At 37.1% G+C, this 24,116-nt stretch overlaps 1 protein-coding gene across 1 annotated transcript in view; it reads left to right on the forward strand.

Annotated features, from left to right (window-relative positions):
• Positions 1 to 24,116, forward strand: part of LOC125234565 (adipokinetic hormone/corazonin-related peptide receptor variant I-like) — a 78,068-nt gene that overhangs the window by 43,187 nt on the left and 10,765 nt on the right. The window contains exon 3 of the mRNA XM_048140854.1: positions 7,378 to 7,501. Within this exon, the coding sequence (XP_047996811.1) occupies positions 7,378 to 7,501 (124 nt within the window). The remainder of the gene's footprint in view (positions 1 to 7,377; positions 7,502 to 24,116) is intronic.

Raw genomic sequence — 24,116 nt, forward strand, 5'->3', positions numbered from 1 at the left:
AAAGCACAAAGTAGTGACGTATTGTCAGTATTGCGAAATAGGCCACTGGTCAGTAGACTTATGTAGATTCACTGAGAGAAATTTGCATTGTGAATTTGACAAGTTAGGCTTATTGCGGGTTTATCAGTTTGAAACAAAAGTATATTAGTAAACGGAAAAAATCACAATATTGATGATTACAAGTCGAATTTGTACGAACAACAAGTAGCAGGGGGAAATTAGCTAAAATTACGGCATAATTAATGGAAGGTTTTTTTAAATTGAAACATGTACGTTATAGACCGAAGTTATTTTTCATCAACCCTCCCCACTCCTCCCTCCTCTGCGTCACCCCTCTACCCTCCCTTAAAGTGCCGAAAATGCGGTTTTTCCCGATTTCTGACAAAACTGTTGAAGATACAGAAAAAGCGCGTAGGAACGAAGTAATCCTTAATAAATTTACTACAAATCATTCATTAACACTTTGGTTCTAGCACTTATAGTTTACGCGTGATCCGTCACGAAAGTTGGTCCTTTGCTGCAATCTTCTTTAGTGAATGTTAAGTTTTCGCCCAAAATGCATACGAAATCGTCGAAATTTGTTTGATATAACTAAAATATTGTAACTCATGACTAAAATAAAATTAAGGGGGAAAAATCACTACCATGGGTGGAATTTCCAATATGTCTTGGAATTCCAGTAACTATATAAGACGTAATATTTTCACGGTAGTAGTCGCTAGGAGTACCAATAGTACCATTGATATATATAGTGTATCTATAACTGGGGATGAGCTTTTGGTAGCTGTTGGTAGAGCCCTGGAGTATCAATCCAGTAGCCGTGAGTTCAAGTCCCACCCATGGTAGTGATTTTTCCCCCTGAAATTCATTTTCAGTTTATAATATTTTAGTAATATCAAACAGATTTCGCAAGCAATTTGGGAGAAAACTTAACATTCACTAAAGAAAATTGCAGTAAAGGACCAACTTTCGTGATGGATCACGCGAAACCTATAAGTGCTAGAACCAAAGTGTCAATGAACGATTTGTAGTAAATTTATCAAGAATTACTTTTTTCCTACACGCTTTTTCTGTATCTACAACGGTTTTGTCAGAAATCGCGAAAAACCGCATTTTCGGCTATTTAAGGGGGGGAAGAGGGGTGACGCAGAGGGGGGAGGGATGGGGAGGGTTGATGAAAATTAACTTCGGCATGTAATGTACATATCCCAATCAAAAAAAATCTTCCATTAATTATGCCAACATTTTCATACATAACTTTCCAGAAGCAACGGACTAAAGATCAAACTTGTTAAAAGATATTTGATTAAATCAGCCAAACGTATGTTTAAAACAATATGTGTCATGTTGCTTTTATAAAATCGACTTGTTGATTCAAATGACAAGTAATTTGTAGAATGTACTAGTTACACTTAACAAAATCTAACTTGTTTGAACCAAATAGCACGTACGCGCTATTTTAACCAAAAAACTTATTGAACGAACATGAAAACTGGTTGTTTTTGCTTTAAGTGTTGACTGGGACATGGACCGTGATTACCCGATGTTTCAACGCAATTACATATGCATCGTAATCACGGGTATCTGACAAAAGCCAAAAATAAACCACGGTCTACATATATCGTCACTACTTTTTAAAAAACTTGTATCTTCGTCTGTCAATGAAAAGAAAATTGTAGTAAGCATGTATGGAATGCATATAGACTTACTGCGTTTTAACTTTGAGGAGCAGCGGGAGATACGAGATTTTTTAAAAGTAGTGACGATATATGCCGTTCAATATGTCTTCACTACATGTATTGGCAAATATTTTTAGCCCTCGTATGAATCCTTTTAGCAAAGCGTTGAAACTTCAAAGTGCATAAACGTTCTGATGGATACAATCGGGTTGCATATAAACATGGAAGGAACAAACGGTTTGTGGTATAGTTGGCATCAAAAGTGACGGATCGGATAATAGCTTTGAACTTCACTTGTCCGATTAATGAAGTACTTCGGCGGGGAATAAACTGTTTCTTAAGTCACGTTTAACCTCGACAGAATTTCAAAGGCGCTAACAATTAACGTTAAGACGCTACGGGAGCGAAAATGCTAAAATGGAAAGGAGTCCCCCTTTCAATTTGGGAATTTCAGTTAAATATACTAACTAGATTTATCGAAAAAAAATGTCCATTAAGAACAACTAAGTTAAAAGATATTGCGAAAAAATCTTTAAAATCGAGGTTCCGCTCTCGACTCGAAGAGGGGGGCGCGATAGGGAGGGCTAGCTACGATACTCTTACGAAACGTAAGCGTGTTGCCTAGGAACCCTGGGTACGTAGTCGAATGGCACAAACGCTCACGAAACGCTCACGAAACGAAACGCTCGTAGATATCTATCTCTATCGCTCGTCCGTATTGGTGCCACGAGCCAGACTACCTTTCGCGGCGTTTCGTTTTCGTTTCGCGTCGTAGAAATGCCATTCGGCTACGGGCCTGGGTGGCTAGCCGAATGGCACAATCGCTCACGAAACGCTCACGAAACGAAGCGCTACTAGATATCTATCTCTATCGCGCTTGCGTATTGGCGCGACAGAGCCAGCGGCGTATCGCTTTCGTTTGGCGTCGGAGAAATGCCATTCGGCTACGGGGCCTGACCAGAAATATATTATGACTACGCACCATCGCACAAATAGTGCGATATCACGGCCTGCTATTTTATCATTTATCGCGCGACCATAATTGCCTGCCTGGTCAGGATTTACGTCTGTATTAAATTAACATAGATAACTCTAGGAATAATGGCAGCGTTTCAAACTAAGGTATAGCGGGGCAAATTTCGACTGGGGGGCAATTGTAACTAATTCATTTTTTCCATTATTACAGGCACTATGATGTTAAGTTGTACATGTATACACTGAACACGCCTACCATACACAACCGGTGGACACTCTATTTGATAACGCAAACATTGTAAAACATCGAAAAATGGATCAGTTACATTTGCCCCCAAGTCGAGATTTTCCCCGCTGTACCATAAACGTATTGTCGTCAGGTTTCCTGGAAGGACCATTTCAATACTAGGAACACAGAAATACCTAACATTTAAAGTACAGATGCTGCTAACAGTCGGCAACTATGCGGTATTCGTACTCGACCTATTCGGACATTTTGCCGAAAACTAAAAATGAGAAAAATATAACAACATTTTTAATTACGTACTTACTATTTAAAATGTACTCTTGGGAAGTTGTGATTGTTGTAAAATATGTATAGGTACCCTTTACTCTTTTATGAGTTTTGATTACCTATTTTATCGTGTATACGATCTAATTTTCTCTAACTAGATTAAATATAAATAGTTTTGAACGGGGAAAAAACTTATCTTAAATCAAACACCTTTTTGTTCGCGAACAAAACTCAAAACGTACCTAATCAACCCGTCTGGTCTGAGGGCATCTAAAATGGTATTCGATATTCGGAAAACTACTATACCTACACGTCATCTCATATTTAGAGGATATCACCCATATATGTATATGTATGGAACTATTTTTGACGACCGGTCTGGCTCAGTCGGTAGTGGCCCTGCCTGCTAAGCCGAGGTCCTAGGTTCGAATCCCGGTAAGGGCCTTTATTTGTGTGATGAGTACGGATATTTGTTCCTGAGTCATGGATATTTTCTATGTATATAAATATGTATTTATCTATTTAAGTATGTATATCGTCGCTTAGCACCCATAGTACAAGCTTTGCTTAGTTTGGGGCTAAGTTGATCTGTGTAAGGTGTCCCCAATATTTATTTATTTATTATTATAGCTCCTCTTCTCGTACAGTCAATAACACACCTGTAAATACAGACAAAGTGCCAAATATAGGTATACACACCTTAAGACGATACGGTAGGGGTCAATTCTCCATACAAACGCTCTCGACTATTTCCTCCCTGGTTTTTGAAGATAGAGCAATGATTTTTTCAACACATTTTGTTATTATTTTTATCTGTGTCGGACCGTTTTGATTTTTTTGATATTCTGCTTTTTAAAGATTCTAGAGACAATCAAAAATTTCCAAAAACGGCCTTTTTCATTGTGGCGCAAAAAAGGTGTGACTCAAGATTGGTAACAATTAACCAAAAAAGCTAAACGGTCGGGCATAGATTATTTCATTTTTATTCAGATTCTCAAATTTCGTTCCGATTGATTAAGTTTTGAAGGAGGAAAGAGTCGAGAGCGGAACCTCGATTTTAAAGATTTTTTTGAAATATCTTTTGACCGAGTTGTTCTTAATGAACAATTTTTTTTCGATAAATCTAGTTAATAACACTTGTATATTTAACTAAAATTCCCAAGTTGAAAGGGGGGCTCCTTTCCATTTTAGCATTTTCGCTACCGTATCCTCTTAATGTACAGGCAATAAAGTTCTGTATACATATTTTTGGCACTTTGTCTGTATTCACAGCTGTGTTGTTGACTGTACAATTGTACATTGCTCTTACGAGGCCGCTTTGTGAACGCATGTCACAACATGTCACAATTTAATACGATCGGAAATATATTTTTTAACAATAATCAACTCCACAAGGGTTCCGTTTTTATTATAGTATGAATTTTCTGAGATGAACGTTTCGCTTTTGCCGTAATCTGTTAAACAAAGGCCTTTGTTTCTATTGTTCACGGCGGCTAGCTCCCGTTTCCACAGCACGTGCTAAAGTCTCAGTGTAGTTAAAAAGCAACTATCATAATAGCAATGGTACATGGCTGACAGCGTTTTCGGTGGCCCAAAATAAATAAAAAATTACACACATTTTTAATCGAAAATACGTAGTCATCAACACTTTTAATACCCAAAATCTATAAATATTGTTTTTTTATGTCAAATACTACACAAGACAATCATTTATTGTGGCAAATTCGATATGAGTCTTACTAGACTCATATCGAATTTGGCACAAGGCTTATTAACGGCACATAAGAGGCAGAGGCTGTTTCTATCTAGCATAAAGACATCAAACGCCATCCCGAGAGACTCAAATATAGAGGTATTTGAAATATTTTAAGCCGCGCCCGCCGCACTTTCGACGAGTGAAGGACAAATCGTTACTCTTTGAAAAAGATCCTTGGAAATCGATTGAAAAATGTCGAGTGATATTTCGACCTAAAACGCGAGTAACCCGGTTAAAATATTATAAATATGTGACGAATATTCGTAATGCCGTCTCTCGCTATCCACGGGAAATGAAAGACGCCATCACAAAAGTTGCTGAATAAAAATATAATTAAACATTATTTGCCAACAAGGATGATCTATATAGGATTTACAATCTTCTTACTAAGAATCGTACCTCAATTTTTTAGCGTCACCTATTAAATACTATCATAACTGCATTGATGATGCCTACAAACTTATTTTTTTCAAAATGTGTATTGACCTGATATCATGACATTAAAATAAAGAAATATATGTCATTTGTTGTTATAAAAAACAAAAACACGCAAAAATATTTGGGAAAAATATGATTTTGGCCCCTTCCAGGCTGCGAAACAGCGCCATCTAATTTTAAGGGGTACACTTTTTTTTGTATGAGCTAGGTACGTCGGTGACTAAGTACTTTATACGGAGAAGCGCTGGCTCACTATCCTCTTCACTTGTATTTTACTGAATGCCCTTAAGGAAAAAAAAGTTTTAATGATAAACAATCTTCTTTTTCTTGTGAAAAAATCTGAACTCAAACTTTTGGGACGACTTTGTCCCAAAGTCCTGACATGTTAAGTACTTTACGGCTCAATTTGACCTTCTAAATAGTTCTTTGTTTACAAGGGGACAAAGTTGTTGTTTAGCCGCACGTGCCAAAATTGACACCCAAACGAGTGAAAGAATTCATAAAATTAGACCGCGAACGTAGTGAGTGGTTCATAAAATGGACTGGTTGCGAGGGTTTCAAGGCACGAAGATTAAACACACTTTGTTACCGAGTGAAACACAAAAGTTCTGTATGACACCTTCCATGGATTTCTCTCACTTGACGATTTCATCGAAAAGTTACCAGCAACACGCCGAGATGAGACCATTTCGTGACACTTCATTCCTTTCTGTTTTCGTATATATAATGTGTATAATATATGTTCACGAATGTTCCTAAATGTCTATTTAATTCTACACTAATTTAAACTTACCCGATTATTACACATCATAATTTTTAAATCGGTACTCAACCGCGTATCGGGGGGCACGGCAGTGCCACCACCAAGTTGAGCGCGAAGCAAACACTGCCGTACCATCCTTTACAGGAACCTTTTCGCCGCATTTTCAGGCTTCTATTTGAGAACCTCTGGATAAGACCAGAACGCAGAAATTTTCATCATCCAGTAAGCTATAATCACGTCATTTAGCTCTGAAGTTAAACGAAAGCAAAGTTTCGCATTTATGACACACTCACTATATCGTCAGAAGACAACTAGTACTCATCTTAAACTCAGAGAGCTGAAATTTGGTACAGAGTTAGGGTTTAATGGCTACATAAAGTATAAACTACAAAAACTAGGATAATCGAAGATCTGGAGTACCTGGTGACCCTGATTAGAAAACACAAGAGCCCAACCAAACTATTAGAGATCGACATACCTACCGCCTTTACAGAAAATATTGAACTTGGTGAGCCGCTTCATTTCATGCCCACGTTTCAACAAAAAGAAGTGAAATCCCACCAAAAACATTCTGTAAAAACTAGCTAGTAATGTCTCGATGGAGCTGCTTGTTTATCTCTGAAAAGTAATAAAATTCAGATAAAGTCGTGCCAAGTCTAAGGTTCCTTACTGCGATTACTTGGCCTTTGATTGAAGGGTAGACAGGGGTACAAAACCAGGTGCTCTATGACGCCATTGCACCAATCTGTCGCCAGAACCGCTACTCTTCAACGGCCAAGTCACCCAACATTAACTGTAATAATAAAGAAATCGCAGTAAGGAACCTTAGACTCGGCACGACTTTATCTAGATTTCATTACTTTTTAGAGATAAACAAGCAGCTCAATCGAGACTTGGCTAGTTTTTACAGAATGTTTTTGGTAGGATGACTATATAGAGTATAGAGGTACATAATAAACTGACCTCCAACGTTTCAGGGACGGCGTTGTCCCCGTGGTCTCGGAAAAGAGATCCATACTAGTTTTAATATTACAAATGGGAAAGTGTGTGTGTCTGTTTATTTGTCCGTCTTTCACGGCAAAGCGGAGCGACGAATTGATGTGATTTTTAGGTGGAGATGGCTGAAGGGATGGAGAGTGACATAGGCTATTTTTTGTCTCTTTCTAACGCGAGTGAAGGCGCGGGCAAAATCCAGTATTTTATAGTATAATACTAGGTCGCAAGTAAGCTAATAAATTTGTATTGTCCTCAGATAACATGCGTCGCAGTGGCGTGGGTATCCTCGGGCGAGCGCGGGCGCGGACGCTCAAGATGACGGTCACCATCGTCATAGTGTTCTTTACCTGCTGGTCGCCATATTACTGCTACTGTCTGTGGTAAGACTTTATCACCTTTCAGGCCAAATTATATTCCTTACAGATACGAAACGAAATATTTATTTTACAAGTAGGCATATTACGATGCGCATATGAACATCAAATAAAGCTACTCCGGCTCTAACCCTACGCCTCAGCCTCGAGAAGATTTCACTCCCCCTCAGTTGGAGGGGGGTATCCACTATGGGACCGGCAAGAAACTCGGCAAGCCACTTCTTTTCAAAACATTACATTTTATAATTAACATGCATTAAACAACAATATACAATTTAACATGCAAAAGTATTAATCAAAAAATATTAACAGATTAGGTAGTCTATGGAAATTAATCTTATACTTTTAAACGAGCAATTCTTGTATATTTATTTATTTATTTATTTATTTATTTATATATATATTTATTTACACTGACGATCTCGGAAACCGCTCTAACGATTTCGCAGAAATTTGTTATGTGGGGGTTTTTGGGGGTGAAAAATCGGTCTAACTTATCCTTAGGTCCCGGAAAACGCGAATTTTCGAGTTTTCATGCGTTTTTCTTCGCGCGCCATCTCGTGTGCAGTAGTTGTACTGTTAAGACAGAATTCTTTCGGTCGATGTAAGTACTATTTATTGCAAACACTAGATGGCGACACAGGTCAAGGCTAAAACGAATAGAAAATACACTATTTGAGTTTTTGTGGCGAAATGCGCGCCATCTCGTGTGGAGTAGTTGTGTTGTTAAGGCTGAGAATTCTTTCGCTCGATGTAGGTACTATTCATTTTTGAACTAGATGGCGACACATGTCAAGGATACGAAACAGAACCGAGCGAAGCTCGGTTGCCCAGATATTTTCAATAAATTATACAAAAGTACAAAGCTACTATGAATAATATAGGATTAATATTTGTTTGCCACCGACGTGGTATAAAAAAAAAAATGATATACTAGGATATATCCACTCAGCTTAAGATGATGGTAAACATCGTCTTAAGGTGGCTCGCTTAGGTTACCCGAAGCTCAGGCTGCGTTAGATGGCGTTAATCTGCAAATTACCAGTCTTATTTTTTTTTTGTGGAGTCGTACAGGCATTTATATACTTTCAATTATGCTTCGCGAACATTTAATATTAAAATTGACGTATTACAACAAACATTCAACTTCTCATTGTAACGTTAATCCCCTTAATATAGATAAATTTACTATTTTACACTATTTTTAAGTACCACTCACACATACAAACAGTGTTTTTGTATTCCTTCTAGTCGATAATTTCACGCGGCGACAGCTTGTTTAAATAGCCTTGCGGTAAATACGTGCCATCGCATGATTTGCATGGAAGTACTGGGTTCGAATCCAGGACTTTTTCTCTTTTTTTTTTAAATACTACGTCGGTGGCAAACAAGCATACGGTCCGCCTGATGGAAAGCGGTCACCATAACCTATGGACGCCTGCAACTCAAAGAGTGTCGCATGCGCGTTGCCGCCCCATTAGAAACTTGTACACTCCCCTTTGCTGCGTGTGCACAGCAAAAAGGAGTGTACAAGTTCAAAGGAGGGTTTGGGTTGCCGACGACTCAAAGGACAATAGACGGAACAAATTAGTTCCGTAAGTCCTCCCGTCGTCAGCACCCCACACCCTCGTTGAGCTCTGGCAGCCTTACTCACCGGCAGGAACACAACACTATGAGACACTATTTTTTGTTTTATTATTATACATAAATGTATATGTAAAATGTATGGGTTAAATTGTGGCGTAGGCGAGAGGCTGGCAACCTGTCACTGCAATGTCACAGTTTCGTTTTCTTCAACCCCTTATATGCCCAGAGTGGCACTGAGACTTGAGTAGTTTCATGTGCTCTGCCTACCCCTTCATGGGATACAGGCGTGATTGTATGTATGTATGTATGTATGTAAATGTATATGTACTCGTACAGTAGTTACTGAGCGTTTTCCACAAAAAAGATTAAAAACCTATTCTCTTACATGGTAATAATTTTTGGGTTCGTCGAACTCAGAATTTCTAACATAATTATCCTAATCTGATATTTAAAAAAATTCCAATAAAGTATAGATAAATTTTAGTTTCTAAACTACGATTCGAATGATTTTTTTTTTCTAATTGTTTATTTTCGATGGAGCAAGGGTATTCAAATCGCTTTTGATATCTTAAATTAGTAAATGAAAATGCAATAGTTAACTGAGTAACGTAATGCTTTAAAAACTCAAGTGGACTTTTTTTATCTAAGGAGTAATTTCGATAAAATATTATATTTAGCGAGGGTATTAAAAGTTGTGTTTTATATCTCAACTTAATAAATAGAAAATCAAAATGACAATAAAAAAATCAATATGTTCTCTAAGATAAAATTGATACCTTCGGCTCTCCATTCTTGCTCGGTCAATAAAAAATACGAAATTTATATCCAAAAAAATACAAAAAGTTTATAGAATCCTGGGAATCGAACGCACCTTCACGGCGTGACAGACGACTATTCACCAACGACGCCATTACATAACACGCTGTTATCGACGAAATTGGGCTATACATATATAATTATTTAAATATAAATAATAATGTCAAATCCATACTAATATTACAAATGGGAAAGGGTGTGTGTCTGTTTGTTTGTCCGTCTTTCACGGCAAAACCGGAGCGACGAATTGACGTGATTATTTAAGGGGATTTAGTTGAAGGGATGGAGAGTGACATAGACTACTTTTTGTCTCTTTCTTACGCGAGCGAAGCCGCGGTCAAAAGCTAGTTTATTATAAATGGGAAAAGCTGGTTACTCTATAATCTGAAGTGGAAGAATTCGTTGTTTCACCAAAGATAATGTGTGTTTGTTTGTTTGTTTGTCCGTCTTTCACGGCCAAACGGAGCGACGGATTGACATGTTTTCTAAGTGGAGATAGTTGAAGGGATGGAGAGTGACATATGCTACTTTTGTCTCATTCTAACGCAAGCGAAGCCGCGGGCAAAAGCTAGTACAGCACGGGTAGCATGGTCGCGCGATAGACGATAAAATATCAGGCCGTCCCTGTCGCACTATTAGTAAGTGCGATTATAGGGACGGCCAGATGTTTTATCATTTATCGCGCGACCATAATAGCCTGCCTGGACCAGATTATATTGATGATAATTATTATTTGTAACCATTTAGTTAATATTGTCTTCAGTTACCGCGATAGTTACTCATGAAATAAAAACTATGAAAACGGATTAAATCCTGTATAATGAGTTTAAAATTCATCCCGATGTTTCAAACACTTTACAGCGTTCGTGGTCAACGGGTGACTGAGGATAAATTACAATGTACAAAAGCTACCCATATTCTTGTATATAACCATTTAGTTGTTGAAGAAAAACATTCACACAACAATAACATAGGTCAACCAGCTCAGTAAATGCAATACGTTACTAATACTATGCCCACACTATGACCTATGTATAATGTATTATACCAGACGTGTAATATTTTATTTTATCAACAAAGGCATAATAAAGGATTGTATTGTGTTTTTGTATGAAAATAAAAAATAGGAAAGCAATATAGTAATAGTCAAATATTCCATAAAAAAAATAAAAAATACTTAATAAATCCATAAAAGTTCAAATGATTAAAAAAAACTTCGTTTGACCGAGACGCCATTTCGATTTACATTAGCAGTGTCGAAATACACGATATGTATCTTTGTTGACAAAATGCGTCATTATTTCTGAGTCTGCTTGAGTTAACTAAACCAATATCTTTAAATAATTACTTGTCAAGAGCCAAATGTCACTGATGACAATGTCAACTAAAAATGCGCGAAATATGACGGCTCTGTGTCTGTACACAAAATTTGGCACGCACATTTACTTAAAATTAATAAAAAATTCACGTTGATTTGTCCATGATTTCTGTATGAAACAATGTATTTCATTCACTACCGCGACGACGGATAATGTATAGTAGATGTATGCGCATATTTTTATTTAGTTGTAGTGTGCGGTGACTAAATAAATGGTAGATGTTTTTTGTATGGAAAGCGAGCCACCTTAATTATGTACTTCACCTGTTGGCCGCCATATTGCTGTCACTGTCACTGCCCGTGGTAGGACTTTATCCACACTACACCTTCCTTGCTACATACTATGCACTCTTCAACTAAGTCCCACGCTTGTGTTGTGGGTAGGTACTCAGACTACGATATATAAACACTTAAATACATAAAAATCTCCCATAAGTCAGGTATAAAATCAGGTATAAATATCTGTGCTCATCACACAAATGCACTAATTGGGATTCAAACCAAGGATCATCGGATTCACAAGATTACTATCCACTTAGCCAGACCGGTCACTTACGTACCACATCTTTCTGATCACTTATAAGAACCTCGTTCCCATAGACGAGACGGTACATTATGTCTTATAAGAGTTATAAGTTTTCAGTAGGTACTTTTTATTTTATGAAATACTAGCTTTTACCCGCGGCTTCGCCCGCGTAATAAAAGTATTCTTATTGAAACGTTTACAAAAAATAAGATTTTCATTTGGATCCGTAGGTTTCTTTGTAGGTACATCTGTCCACGATTGTTTCGATTAAGGTAAAGCAGGGCAATTCTCGACTGGAGGGCCATTGTAACTGATCTATTTGCTGTACGGTCAGCCAAGAACCTTACACTGTTTTATGGCTGACTGTACCTTAAAATTATTACTATTGTTTTAAAAGAAATTCTTGCAATGATTGTAGAATTGTTACACAGCGACCACAGCGTAGGTAGTAGGTACGAATATGTATGTATTTTACCTATATAAATATTTATACTGGGGAAACTTCATACAACCCACATAGCCAGTATCTCGACGCTATGGTCGGTAGGGTAAAAAGTACTTCCTTGCGTTATCGCTTACAATTTTTTCCATTTTGCTTATACTTATTGCAAACATAAACATATAAAAGGAAAGCAAACAACCATCTTCTTACAGCACATTGAATATAATAGTTATCACGGATGCAGGATACTCGCCGATGCCTACTTACTAATAATCCCTTCCCACTGAGCCACCTGCATTTTATACTGCCTAGATTGCCGACCGATTATTCCGACCCCAATCCCTATTCTTATCCCCGTCCCTATCTCTATCCTTGTCCTCGTGTCCCCGTCCCGTCCCTATCCCCGTCCCCGTCCCCGTCCCGTATCCCCGTCCCCGTCCCTCCCTATCCCTATCCCTATCCCTATCCCTATCCTATCCCTATCCCTATCCCGTCCCGTCCCCATCCCTGTCCCCGTCCCTGTCCCCGTCCCTGTCCCCGTCCTTGCCCCTGTCAAATTATCATGCTAGGAGGTGAACTTTGAAAAATCCTTTCTTAGTGCTCCTCTTATGGCTATTTTGGATATTTTAACCCTAATAACACTACAACAGGGGAGAAAATTACTTTTCCACCTCATTAGATTTTAAAATCGTTCTATTTATCGTGATCAGCCACCCGATAAACCTTAAAAACGATACCCATATTGTGTTTTTGACTTTACCCCCTTTGCACCCCTTTAGAGGTCAAATTTTCAAAAAACCTGAAACATGTATTTAGTCATATGTCTTTAAGAATCCTCCTATGAAGTTTCGTATAAAATAGTCAAACTAATCTTGTTTCCCCATACAAACTTTGAACCCCTATTTGAGCCCCTTAGGAGGCGATTTTTGAAAAATCCTTTCTTAGTGCTCCTCTACACTATATAAGGAACCTACGTACCAAATTTGACATCTCTAGGACCAGCGGTTTCGGCTGTGCGTTGATATGTCAGTCAGTCAGTCAATATCTTCTTTTACATATATTTTTGATATTTAAACCCCATTGCACCACAACAGGGGAGAAGGTATTTCACTTCCGCCTCGTTAGATTTTAAAAACGTTGTATTTATCGTGATCAGCGACCCGATAAACCATAAAAACGATACCCATATTGATTTTTTGACTTTATCACCCCCTTTTCACTCTTATAGGGGTTAAATTTTCAAAAAACCTGAAACACATATTCAGTCATATGTCTTAAGGAATCTTCCTGTGAAGTTTCGAATAAAATAGTCAAACTAATCCTGTTTCCCCATACAAACTTTGAACCCCCATTTGACCCCCTTAGGAGGTGAATTTTGGAAAATCCTTTCTTAGTGCTCCTCTACACTACATAAGGAACCTACGTGCCAAATTTGAAATCTCTAGGACCAGCGGTTTCGGCTGTGCGTTGATATGTCAGTCAGTCAGTCAGTCAGTCAGTCAGCTTCTTCTTTTATATATTTAGAAGATTTATTTCAAGTACTTACTTAATAAGAAGTCCAATAAGTACAAAGGAATATCATAATAATTAAATCTAAAAATTCAGATTTCTAAACAACAGGGTGCGTAGCCGAATGGCACAAACGCTCACGAAACGCTCACGAAACGAAACGCTAGTAGATGTCTATCCCTGTCGCTCTTGCGAATTGGCGCGACAGAGCCGGACTACGTTTCGTTTTCGTTTGGCGTCGGAGAAATGCCATTCGGCTACGGGGCCAGAGCACATTATTAAATGTTTGATCCTTCGATATACATCTTTCTGTAACTTAAGCCGAGGCAAAACGAATAAAACTCAATTACGTAATATTAGAAAGCTAGCTTATGAATTATTTTTTCTACGCTTTAAACTATTTAAAATTTTACGCTGCACTCATTTGTTAACCAATCCGGGCTAGTCTTAAAATGAGGCTTACCTAATTACAAATAAAGTAGTATAAGGTTGCCTGAGAAAAATTAGCCATAAATCCTAGTTGCTAGACTTTTAATCCAAGACAGAGAGACGTTGCGCGTGCTTACTCATCGTGATAGATAAACTAACCACAAAATTAAAATTTTGAGAAGACCCCCGAGTTAGTGAACGGATTTTCATTAAACATGGCTTAAAACACTCCCGACTAACTCAGCTTTCAAACAAAAAAAAACTAAATCTAAATCCGTTCATCCGTTCGGGAGCTACGATGCCACAGACAGACACACACACACAGACAGATTTCTGAAAATGCCCAATCAACTTCTGGAACCTGCGGGCACATCTCGGACACTGGCGATCAAATATATGAAAGAGGCGTTCCTATAGCACACATTCTAAGCACGTGTAGGTGAACGCGTACCATGCTTGTATGAGTGAGATATGACAGGTCGATAGTTCGCGTTTTTGACAGGCGGTAACTGTGAGGTAACCGAGAGGGGGTGGGCGGTACTTTCAGCGGGGAGCGGGAGTAGCCATACTGTACGATAGTACTCTTTATTATATTGTGCTGCGGGCGTAACACACTAGTTGGATAAACTTTATCGTTTCAGTGCATCCCAATCGCACTGACAATTAGTGCGAAAAGGACGACAAATCGGTGTAAATATCAACTTTGCTCTCTGCACACTAGCTCACTGTACACTAATTCAACTTTTTTTTAAACTGAATATCAACAGCATTGGCCTGTACCCTTAACATTAAATAAATGTCATATACAAAGAAAAAGTAACCAAGGCCTCCAAGTGTTCCGAGCTGGAATCAAACCAGCGTACTCCGTTAACCGGGCGAATGCCTATAAACCACTCGGCCATCGATCACGAAAGCAAGGGTCGAAATTTCCAAGTATGTGACACAATTACCGAAGGTTTAGGCGCCCCCGGCCATCTCTGAGGTAGAACCGAAACTAGTTCGACCTCTTGACTGAATCAACACATGTTACGAGTTAGCGAAGAGAGATGGCGCTGGCGTTCATTCAAAAATATTTTAATTTGTATTTTTAAGTAGTAACACTACTACGATAATCTCCATACTAATATTATAAACGGGAAAGTGTGTGTGTCTGTTTGTTTGTCCATCTTTCACGGCAAAACGGAGCGACGAAAAGACGTGATTTTTTAAATGGAGATAGTTGAAGGGATGGAGAGTGACATAGGCTACCTTTTGTCTCTTTCTAACGCGAACAAAAGCTAGCTATACTATAAACATTAAATAAATGTCATATTACAAAGAAAAAGTGACCAAGGCCTCCAAGTGAAAATAATTTGATTTGATCTAAGATTCTATCCCGACCTGTCAATTTAGGTCGCCTAATTTTGGAGCCAACTTTAGTAACATCCTCCAGCAGCCCTTGTGCGTAGCCGGATGCACAAACGCTCACGAAACGCTCACGATAATATCTCGTTCGTAGCTATCTAGCTCTATCCCTCTTGCGTATTTGCGCGATCGAGCCAAACTACATTTCTCCGGCGATTCGGTGGCGTTTCGCGTAGCAGAAATGCCATTCGGCTACGGGGGAAACGCCGTAGAAATGTAATCAGATATATTATCGTGAGCATTTCGTGAGCGTTTTTGCATTTGGTCCACTGAAATCAGCGTCGTGGCACTATGTGCCCCGACACATGCTGAGTGGCATCCTTTTTGGAACAACAATCTGTACATTTTAACGTGTTGTTTTGAATAAATTTTATTTCATTTAATTTCATTCGGCTACGCACACTGAGATCACATTACATTGGTTCGCGCTAGATCTTAACTCGCAATACAGAGACAGCGCAATACAGAGCAACGTAGAGTATTTACCAAACACGCTCTACTTATTACTGTAGTAAATTTGAAATTACAAATAATGTAAGCTGTTTCTGAACGTAATTGTGATTTTAACGGTACGTCCGTACGTGGGGTAAGCCCCAGGCTCCTACTTGTGCTACTTGAATATTCTGAAATTGTTCAGCCATGAGCGCTGTTGTGAATATTTACTACATCGCAACGGATTAGGCCAGGTATTGTTAAACTGTACGCGAGTCCAAAGAGGGTTGACAGTGATTGTACAGGATTTGCTACAACAAAGCATATCCACCATGGCAGTATCCACCATGTATGAGACTACTAAAAAACAAGTTGAGGAGCACATACAGGCTTTTAATAAATTGCTGCTAGAAAATAGAGATTTGGAGGAGCGGTGTAAGGCATTATTAAATGGAAAACATTGTAATTGTGGCCAAATGCCACCAGCAAAGATTATTCAAGCCGATGTGGCCCACGACACAACTAGGCATGCGGCAGTAGTTAAACAGCCCCCTAGAGCAGTCAGTAAGACTGTTGTTTTTTCAGATCAGATTGGGTTAGGAATGGGCCCATTATTAAGCTACCAGTTAGAGCAACAAGTGACAAATTACTGTTATCAAAACATTACTTTGTCTCATTTATGTGACCTTATTTCAAAGGGATGTTATGATAGCAGTACTACATTAGTAATTTTATTAGGAAATAGTCTTAATGTAGATAAGCTTAGCATAGATAAATTGATGTCCACACTAAATGTTATTGAAAAATCTGGTGTGGGGAAAATTATATTATGTGCACTACCTTATGCAGAAAATGTATCATATGACTATAATTGTAAGATAGCTTACTATAATTCTTTAATGTACCATGCCATAGCTGTTAATAAAAAAACCGGCCAAGTGCGAGTCGGGCTCGCGCACAAAGGGTTCCGTAGCAGCAAATATAATAAACCAATAACTTAACCAAAATTACAGTTAAATCAACCTATCTCAAAAACTATAAGAGATACTTTGATCAAACCAAAAATCGTTGAAAGAGTTAATTAGCATGCATCACCTCTATTTTTTTTAGAATTTTATACCCCGTAGTTATAAAAATAGAGGGGGGGGGACATACTTTTTACGACTTTGAGAGCTGATATCTCAAAAACCGTTCACTTTAAGAAAAATGTTTTTTAGAAAACTTTATATCATTTTAAAAGACCTTTCCATTGATACCCCACACGGGTATGTACATCGAAAAAAAATTTTCATCCCTCAGTTACATGTATGGGGGCCCCACCCCCAATTCTTTTTTTTTACTATTTAGTGTCATAATTTTGTAGCGGTTCATACAACACATATTCCCATCAAATTTCATCACTGTAGTACTTATAGTTTCCGAGTAAATCGGCTGTGACAGACGGACAGACGGACAGACGGACAGACGGACAGACGGACATGACGAAACTATAAGGGTTCCGTTTTTGCCATTTTGGCTACGGAACCCTAAAAAGTACCATTTCTTTGACTTAAATAAATTCATTGAGCGCTTCATGCTAGCTCCACGGAAGGTATTTTTGCCAAAGAAATTATTTGTATATTTAGTGGAGTTATTGGCCTTCAATATTGAGCCAAATAGATGTAATAGTGTTATATATAAGTCTCAGTCAGCTGACAAAGCCAAGGACCCCATGCCTCATTTAAACTAGATTGTAAGACAGCGGAAAAACACCTGAATATGAACGTTGTTCACCAGAATATTCAGGGTTTTTCCAGCAAAGAATTAGAAGTAGGATTATTTTTAGATAGTAATAATGTTGAAGTTATGTGTATTACTGAACATTGGTTGAAACAAGAACAGTTGATATTTGATTATGTTAATTTTAAATTAGCTAGTTTTTTTGCCAGAAAATCTGCTGCTCATGGTGGCTCCCTTATTATTGTTAAAAATTGTATGAAGTGTAAAGAGCGCAAAGATGTTGTAAAATATTCCATAGAAAGAACTATAGAAATTTCATGTGTTGAATTAGACAGATATATTATTGTATGTGTTTATAGACCACCATCAGCTGACTTCAGCATATTTGAATCTACAATGGAAAATGTTCTGAATTTAGTATGCAAGGGCCAAAAACATGTTATTGTATGTGGAGATTTTAATGTTAACTTGCTCGAGTCATCTAGTAATACTGTTAAAATGTTCTGTTTGTTTAAATCATTTAATTTATTTAATTTATTTCTTGAACCTACCCGGGAGGTGTGACTAGTGCAACATGCCTAGATAATATTTTTTGTAACTGTGAATGTATAGATAAGAAATTATTTAACTGTTTTCATTCCGATCACAGCGGCCAAAGGGCAGCTTTCTTAAACGTTATTCATGATACTCCACAAACAATAACATATAGACCCATTACTGGATCTCGCTTGGAATCATTCAAAAATGAAATTCTACATAGTTTGTCTATAATACCATTTTCGCATTATGACTGTAATCATTTGTATCAAGATGTTTTCAATGTAATTCTTAATCAATTTAATAACAATTTCAAAGTGAAATCTATTAGTGGGTCAAAAGTTAAAACAAAGTTTAGTGAATGGGCTACTGTAGGTATTCACAAAAGTAGAAAAAGACTTTATGAACTTTATGGTGAGAGAGAGCTGAACAAGAATTCAGAATTCCTGGACTATGTAAGAAACTACTCAAGAATCTTCAAGAAAGTGTGTTTAACTGCCAAGAAAAACTTTATTAGTTCTAAATTGAAAGTGTCGGACAACAAAGTGAAAACAACTTGGAGTATTATAAATAAAGAAGCTGGTAAATGTAAATCACGCGATTGTCAAGTCAACATTGTATCAGATAATCAACAAATAGTGTCGAACAGCGATGTTGCCTCGGCATTCGAAGATTATTTCTCAAATATAGCCGTTAACACCACAAAATGTTTACATTCTTCTGCGGCTCAAGCCCATTCATTACTTTGTGCTAATGTTAAGAAATGTAATAATTCATTTGAATTTAGTCAAGTAGACTCTGTAAATATTGTTAAAACATTCAAGTCACTCAATTTAAAGAAAACGGAAGACTTATGGGGAACATCAGTTAAAGTAATTAGTCATGTCATAGATATAATAGCACCTTACTTGGCCGTAATATATAATATTTCAATTTCACAAGGCACCTTTCCAGATCTTATGAAATGTAGCAAAGTCATACCGCTTTTTAAATCGGGTGATTCGAGTGATATAACCAATTTCCGTCCCATATCAATACTTCCTGTACTAAGTAAAGTCTTTGAGAAGCTAATGTTAAATGATCTACTGGGACACTTCAACAGACATAGATTACTTACAAGCAAACAGTTCGGTTTCACAAGGGGCCGTTCCACGACCGATGCTGCTTCGGTACTCATTAAACATATATATAATTTTTGGGAAAATTCTTGTGATGCAATTGGCATATTTTGTGATCTTTCAAAAGCCTTTGATTGTGTGGATCATGGAACGCTCATTTTGAAATTAGAACACTATGGTTTGTCTATAAATGCCCTAAACTTTATGTCTTCTTACCTTAGCAATAGAACACAAAGAGTAGTTGTTAACAAAACTCGCTCTAGCGGGACTGTAGTCCAATTAGGAGTGCCACAAGGCTCAATTTTAGGTCCATTCCTGTTTTTGGTTTATATAAATGATTTGCCATGTATAGTGAAAAACTTTTGTGAAATAGTACTTTTTGCTGATGATACATCACTGCTTTTTAATGTTGACCGAAAATCTACGGATTACAATGTAATTAATAGCACGTTAGCTGATGTACTGCAGTGGTTTACTGTCAACAATTTACTTCTTAATTCTAAGAAAACCAAATGTATTCGATTTTCTCTGCCGAATGTTAAACCAATCGATACAAAAATACTTTTGAATGATGAATGCTTAGAGATGGTAGATACAACACTGTTTCTTGGTTTAACATTGGACAAAAATCTACAATGGAGTCCTCATATAAAGAAACTAGCAAGCAAATTAAGTTCAGCCGCATACGCCGTTAGGAGAATCAGGCAACTGACTAATGTTGAGACTGCTCGCCTAGTGTATCATAGTTATTTTCACAGTGTAATGTCATACGGTATTCTGGTTTGGGGCAAAGCAGCTGACATACAGACTATCTTTGTATTACAAAAGAGAGCCATTCGTTCTATTTACAACTTAGGAACACGTGAATCAGTAAGAGAACTCTTCAAAGAAATTAATATCTTAACTGTAGCTTCCCAATACATTTATGATAGTATAATTTATGTTGTTAAGAATTTAGACTGTTTCACTAAGAATTCTGATATCCATAATTATAACACTAGAAACAAAAATAAGCTTGCCATAAAGAAGTTTCGTGTCCGTAAAGTACAGAAGTCATTTGTTGGGCAATGCATTCATTTTTATAATAAATTACCTGACACTGCTTTGAGATTACCCCTCCCAGCTCTTAAGAACTACTTAAAAAAATCATTGATGTTAAAGGCTTATTACAGAGTCGAGGACTATTTGACAGACAAACATGCATGGCCCGAACCAGAAACTACAAAAAACGAATAGCAATTAAAATAATTGTATTATGTATAGAGGACACAGTTCAGATAAGAAAGCACATCAAATATTTTATATTTTATGTTGTGTAGGTAAATTACATATTTAATGATATTGAGATTCATATTATCTTTTTCTTCTATGACAATTTGATATGTTTTCTCTGAAGAAGAACGACGTATTATTAAGCAATAATATAATTTATTGAAATTGATTTCCATAGAGTACCTAGTCTGTTCATATTCCTTGATGAATACTTTTGCATGTTAAATTGTATGTTGTTATTTAATGCATGTTAATTATAAGATGTAATGTTTTGAAAAGAAGTTGCCCGCCGAGTTTCTTGCCGGTCCCATAGTGGATACCCCCCTCCCAACTGAGGGGGGACTGAACTCTTCTCGAGGCTGAGGCGTAGGGTTAGAGCCGGCGTAGCTTTATTTGACGTTCATATGCGCATTGTAATATGCCTACTTGAAAAATAAATATTTCATTTCATTTCATTTCATTTCATAGGTATTATGTCACTTAGCGACTGGCTTTTTTGCTTGTGAATAGAGCCTTTTCTATCCCATCGCCCCGTAAATTTAATAAATAAGACGAATAAATACGGTATAAAATATAGATTTGGAATTTTGAGAAACGTTGGCTTAAGCTACGTAAAACGGTACGTTTACTTACTTTTATTTGAATTTACTTAGGAATTTTACAAGCGTTCGTAATGTTACAAGGTTTTAGTCTGCAAGCGACTTTTTTGTCATTTTATGTTGTAAGACTTGTAAGTTTTATTAAGTAATATCACATTTTATTTAAAAAGTTTTTCTTTACGTGGTTTCTTCTTCTTTTTAACCGTCGCCTCATATCTCTCAAGAAGGACGGTTATCAAGTCGTCTGTATGTTTTTTTTTTTTAGGTTTGTTCCTCGATATCTCCGTCGTTACTAGACCGATTTTTTTTTTGATTGAATGTATATGCATACAGATTGGTCCCCTTTTTCTCAGAACCCAGTTCTGATGATGGGATCCTGGAGAAATCGAGGGAACTCCTCGAATCTGAAAGGCATACATATGGTGATTTTTGTGTTTTTAAAGGAACAGCATGCATTTAGGTACGGAACAGTGACATTTGGTGCAGTGGAACTGCTGATGATGGCCAGAACGGAACTCTTCAAATCTGAACGGCATGCTTATAGTGACTTTGGTATTTTTATAAGAACAGCATGCACTTTCGTCCAGAACAGTGACATTTGGTGCAGTGGAATTGCTGATGATAGTCAGAACCGAACTCCTCAAATCTGAACGGCACGTGTATAGTGACTTTGGTATTTTTATAAGAACAGCATGCAGTTTCGTCCAGAACAGTGACATTTGGTGCAGTGGAACTGCTGATGATGGCCAGAACGGAACTCTTCAAATCTGAACGGCACGCTTATAGTGACTTTGGTATTTTTATAAGAACAGCATGCACTTTCGTCCAGAACAGTGACATTTGGTGCAGTGGAATTGCTGATGATAGTCAGAACCGAACTCCTCAGATCTGAACGGCACGCGTATAGTGACTTTGGTATTTTTATAAGAACAGCATGCAGTTTCGTCCAGAACAGTGACATTTGGTGCAGTGGAACGGCTGATGATGGCCAGAACCAAACTCCTCAAATCTGAACGGCACGCTTATAGTGACTTTGCCATTTTTATAAGAACAGCATGCGCTTACGTCTAGAACAGTGACATTTGGTACAGTGGAACTGCTGATGATGGTCAGAACCGAGCTCCTCAAATCTGAACGGCGCGCTTATAGTGACTTTGGTATTTTTATAAGAACAGCATGCACTTACGTCCAGAACAATGACATTTGGTGCAGTGGAACTGCTGACGATAGTCAGAACCGAACTCCTCAAATCTGAACGGCACACTCATAGTGACTTTGTTATTTTTGTAAGAAAAGCATGCATTTAAGTTCAGAACAGTGACATTTATTTAGTTATGTTTGTTAAGCATATTGAGTTTTCAAGTCAAAGTTTGTCAGCTTCGATTTCTTATACATAATATAATCGTACCTATTCATGAGGAATTGACGAAACTCCTCAAACCTTAACGTTATACGTATATTCATTTGTGTTGCCATCTAATAATTAAAGCATTAAAAGCAGTTTTAAAAAATACTTACACATTCGCAAGTAGCTTTCACCAGAACCCGAAAGGCGACGGTTTTTTTTTCTTAAAAATTATTATTATTACGGCTTCAGCAACTTGGCGGATTTTCTTTAGGTTCGGCGCTGGCGTGGATCAAAAATAACAAATCATACTATTTGTTAATTACTTTCGTGCTCACTGGATTTTTAATATCTCAAACCCCTGGATATCTTTGCCCGCTTTTTGAAAAAGAGGGTTTAGATAAGATTTAAAAATTGTTTCTTAATAAAATGTGTATCATTACGCTAGTTATGCTGAGTAAAGATATTTACCTACTTGACTTCTTCCCATTCCACTAGCTTTGTAGGTACTAACTTTGTTTATTTTTACGACCGACCCACACTAAACCAAACCTAACTTGAAAGTACGTATCTACACGGTGTAACATGAAAAAACCGAAAGATTTAAATTACGCATTTCTGAGGGCAAAATAAAGATAAAATGTTATGACGCTAAGAATTTGCGAAAAAAAAAATTTTTAAGTATTTTTTTTTAGTTTTATTGGATGTATTTTTACAAAAAGTAAATGTTATTCCTAAAACTAGCACTTATAATAAAAATTTACAATTATTTAAATACAATACTTTTTTCCAATGAGTTACTATAAGTAGTTACTTTTTGATATCTATCAACGATGATATGATATCTTAGAGTTAGATTAGATCAGCATTTTGTGCTGAGAAAAGATAAATAAATAAATAAATATTATAGGACATTCTTACACATATTTTTGCTTATAATTCTGAAAGTAGGCGAAATCCAGAAAAGTTTCTATGACATTTTACTCTTCTAATATGATGAGGAATACGCTGTGAAAATTATTCGGTTTCCTTATGTTACACCGTGTATAATGAGAAATAGGTACATGCGTCCTTCTAAAATAATATTAGTATTTCAGACAAGCGTGCGCGGCCTGCGGTTTTCCGGATTTTACGGGAAAGTGCTTAACACAGAATGTTAAACTAAGATGTATTAAATGAACATTGTATTTTAAATCCGTACCTGAAAGGCAAAATATTGTAAGTCCACTTTTTGTGTTTTCGTTTTTTAACAGCATCATAACTTTTTATGTTCCGTCCAAAAATATAGTTTAATGGAACGAAAATATATTTTTGAATTGAGTATAGGTACCTTAAATTCGGAGTTTTTCACATACGTTTAAATGTAATCTCATAAACCTCTGATATAGGTACAATAAAATGGTAAGTAAGTAAATATTATTTATTGTACCATTTAGCATTTTACATGTAAAAAATATACAGAATGTTGAGTGAGAGTAAAACTAGGTAACAACAGGCGGTCTTATCGC

Source organism: Leguminivora glycinivorella, chromosome 16, assembly GCF_023078275.1.
Source record: "Leguminivora glycinivorella isolate SPB_JAAS2020 chromosome 16, LegGlyc_1.1, whole genome shotgun sequence".
NCBI classification, from domain to species: Eukaryota; Metazoa; Arthropoda; class Insecta; order Lepidoptera; family Tortricidae; genus Leguminivora; species Leguminivora glycinivorella.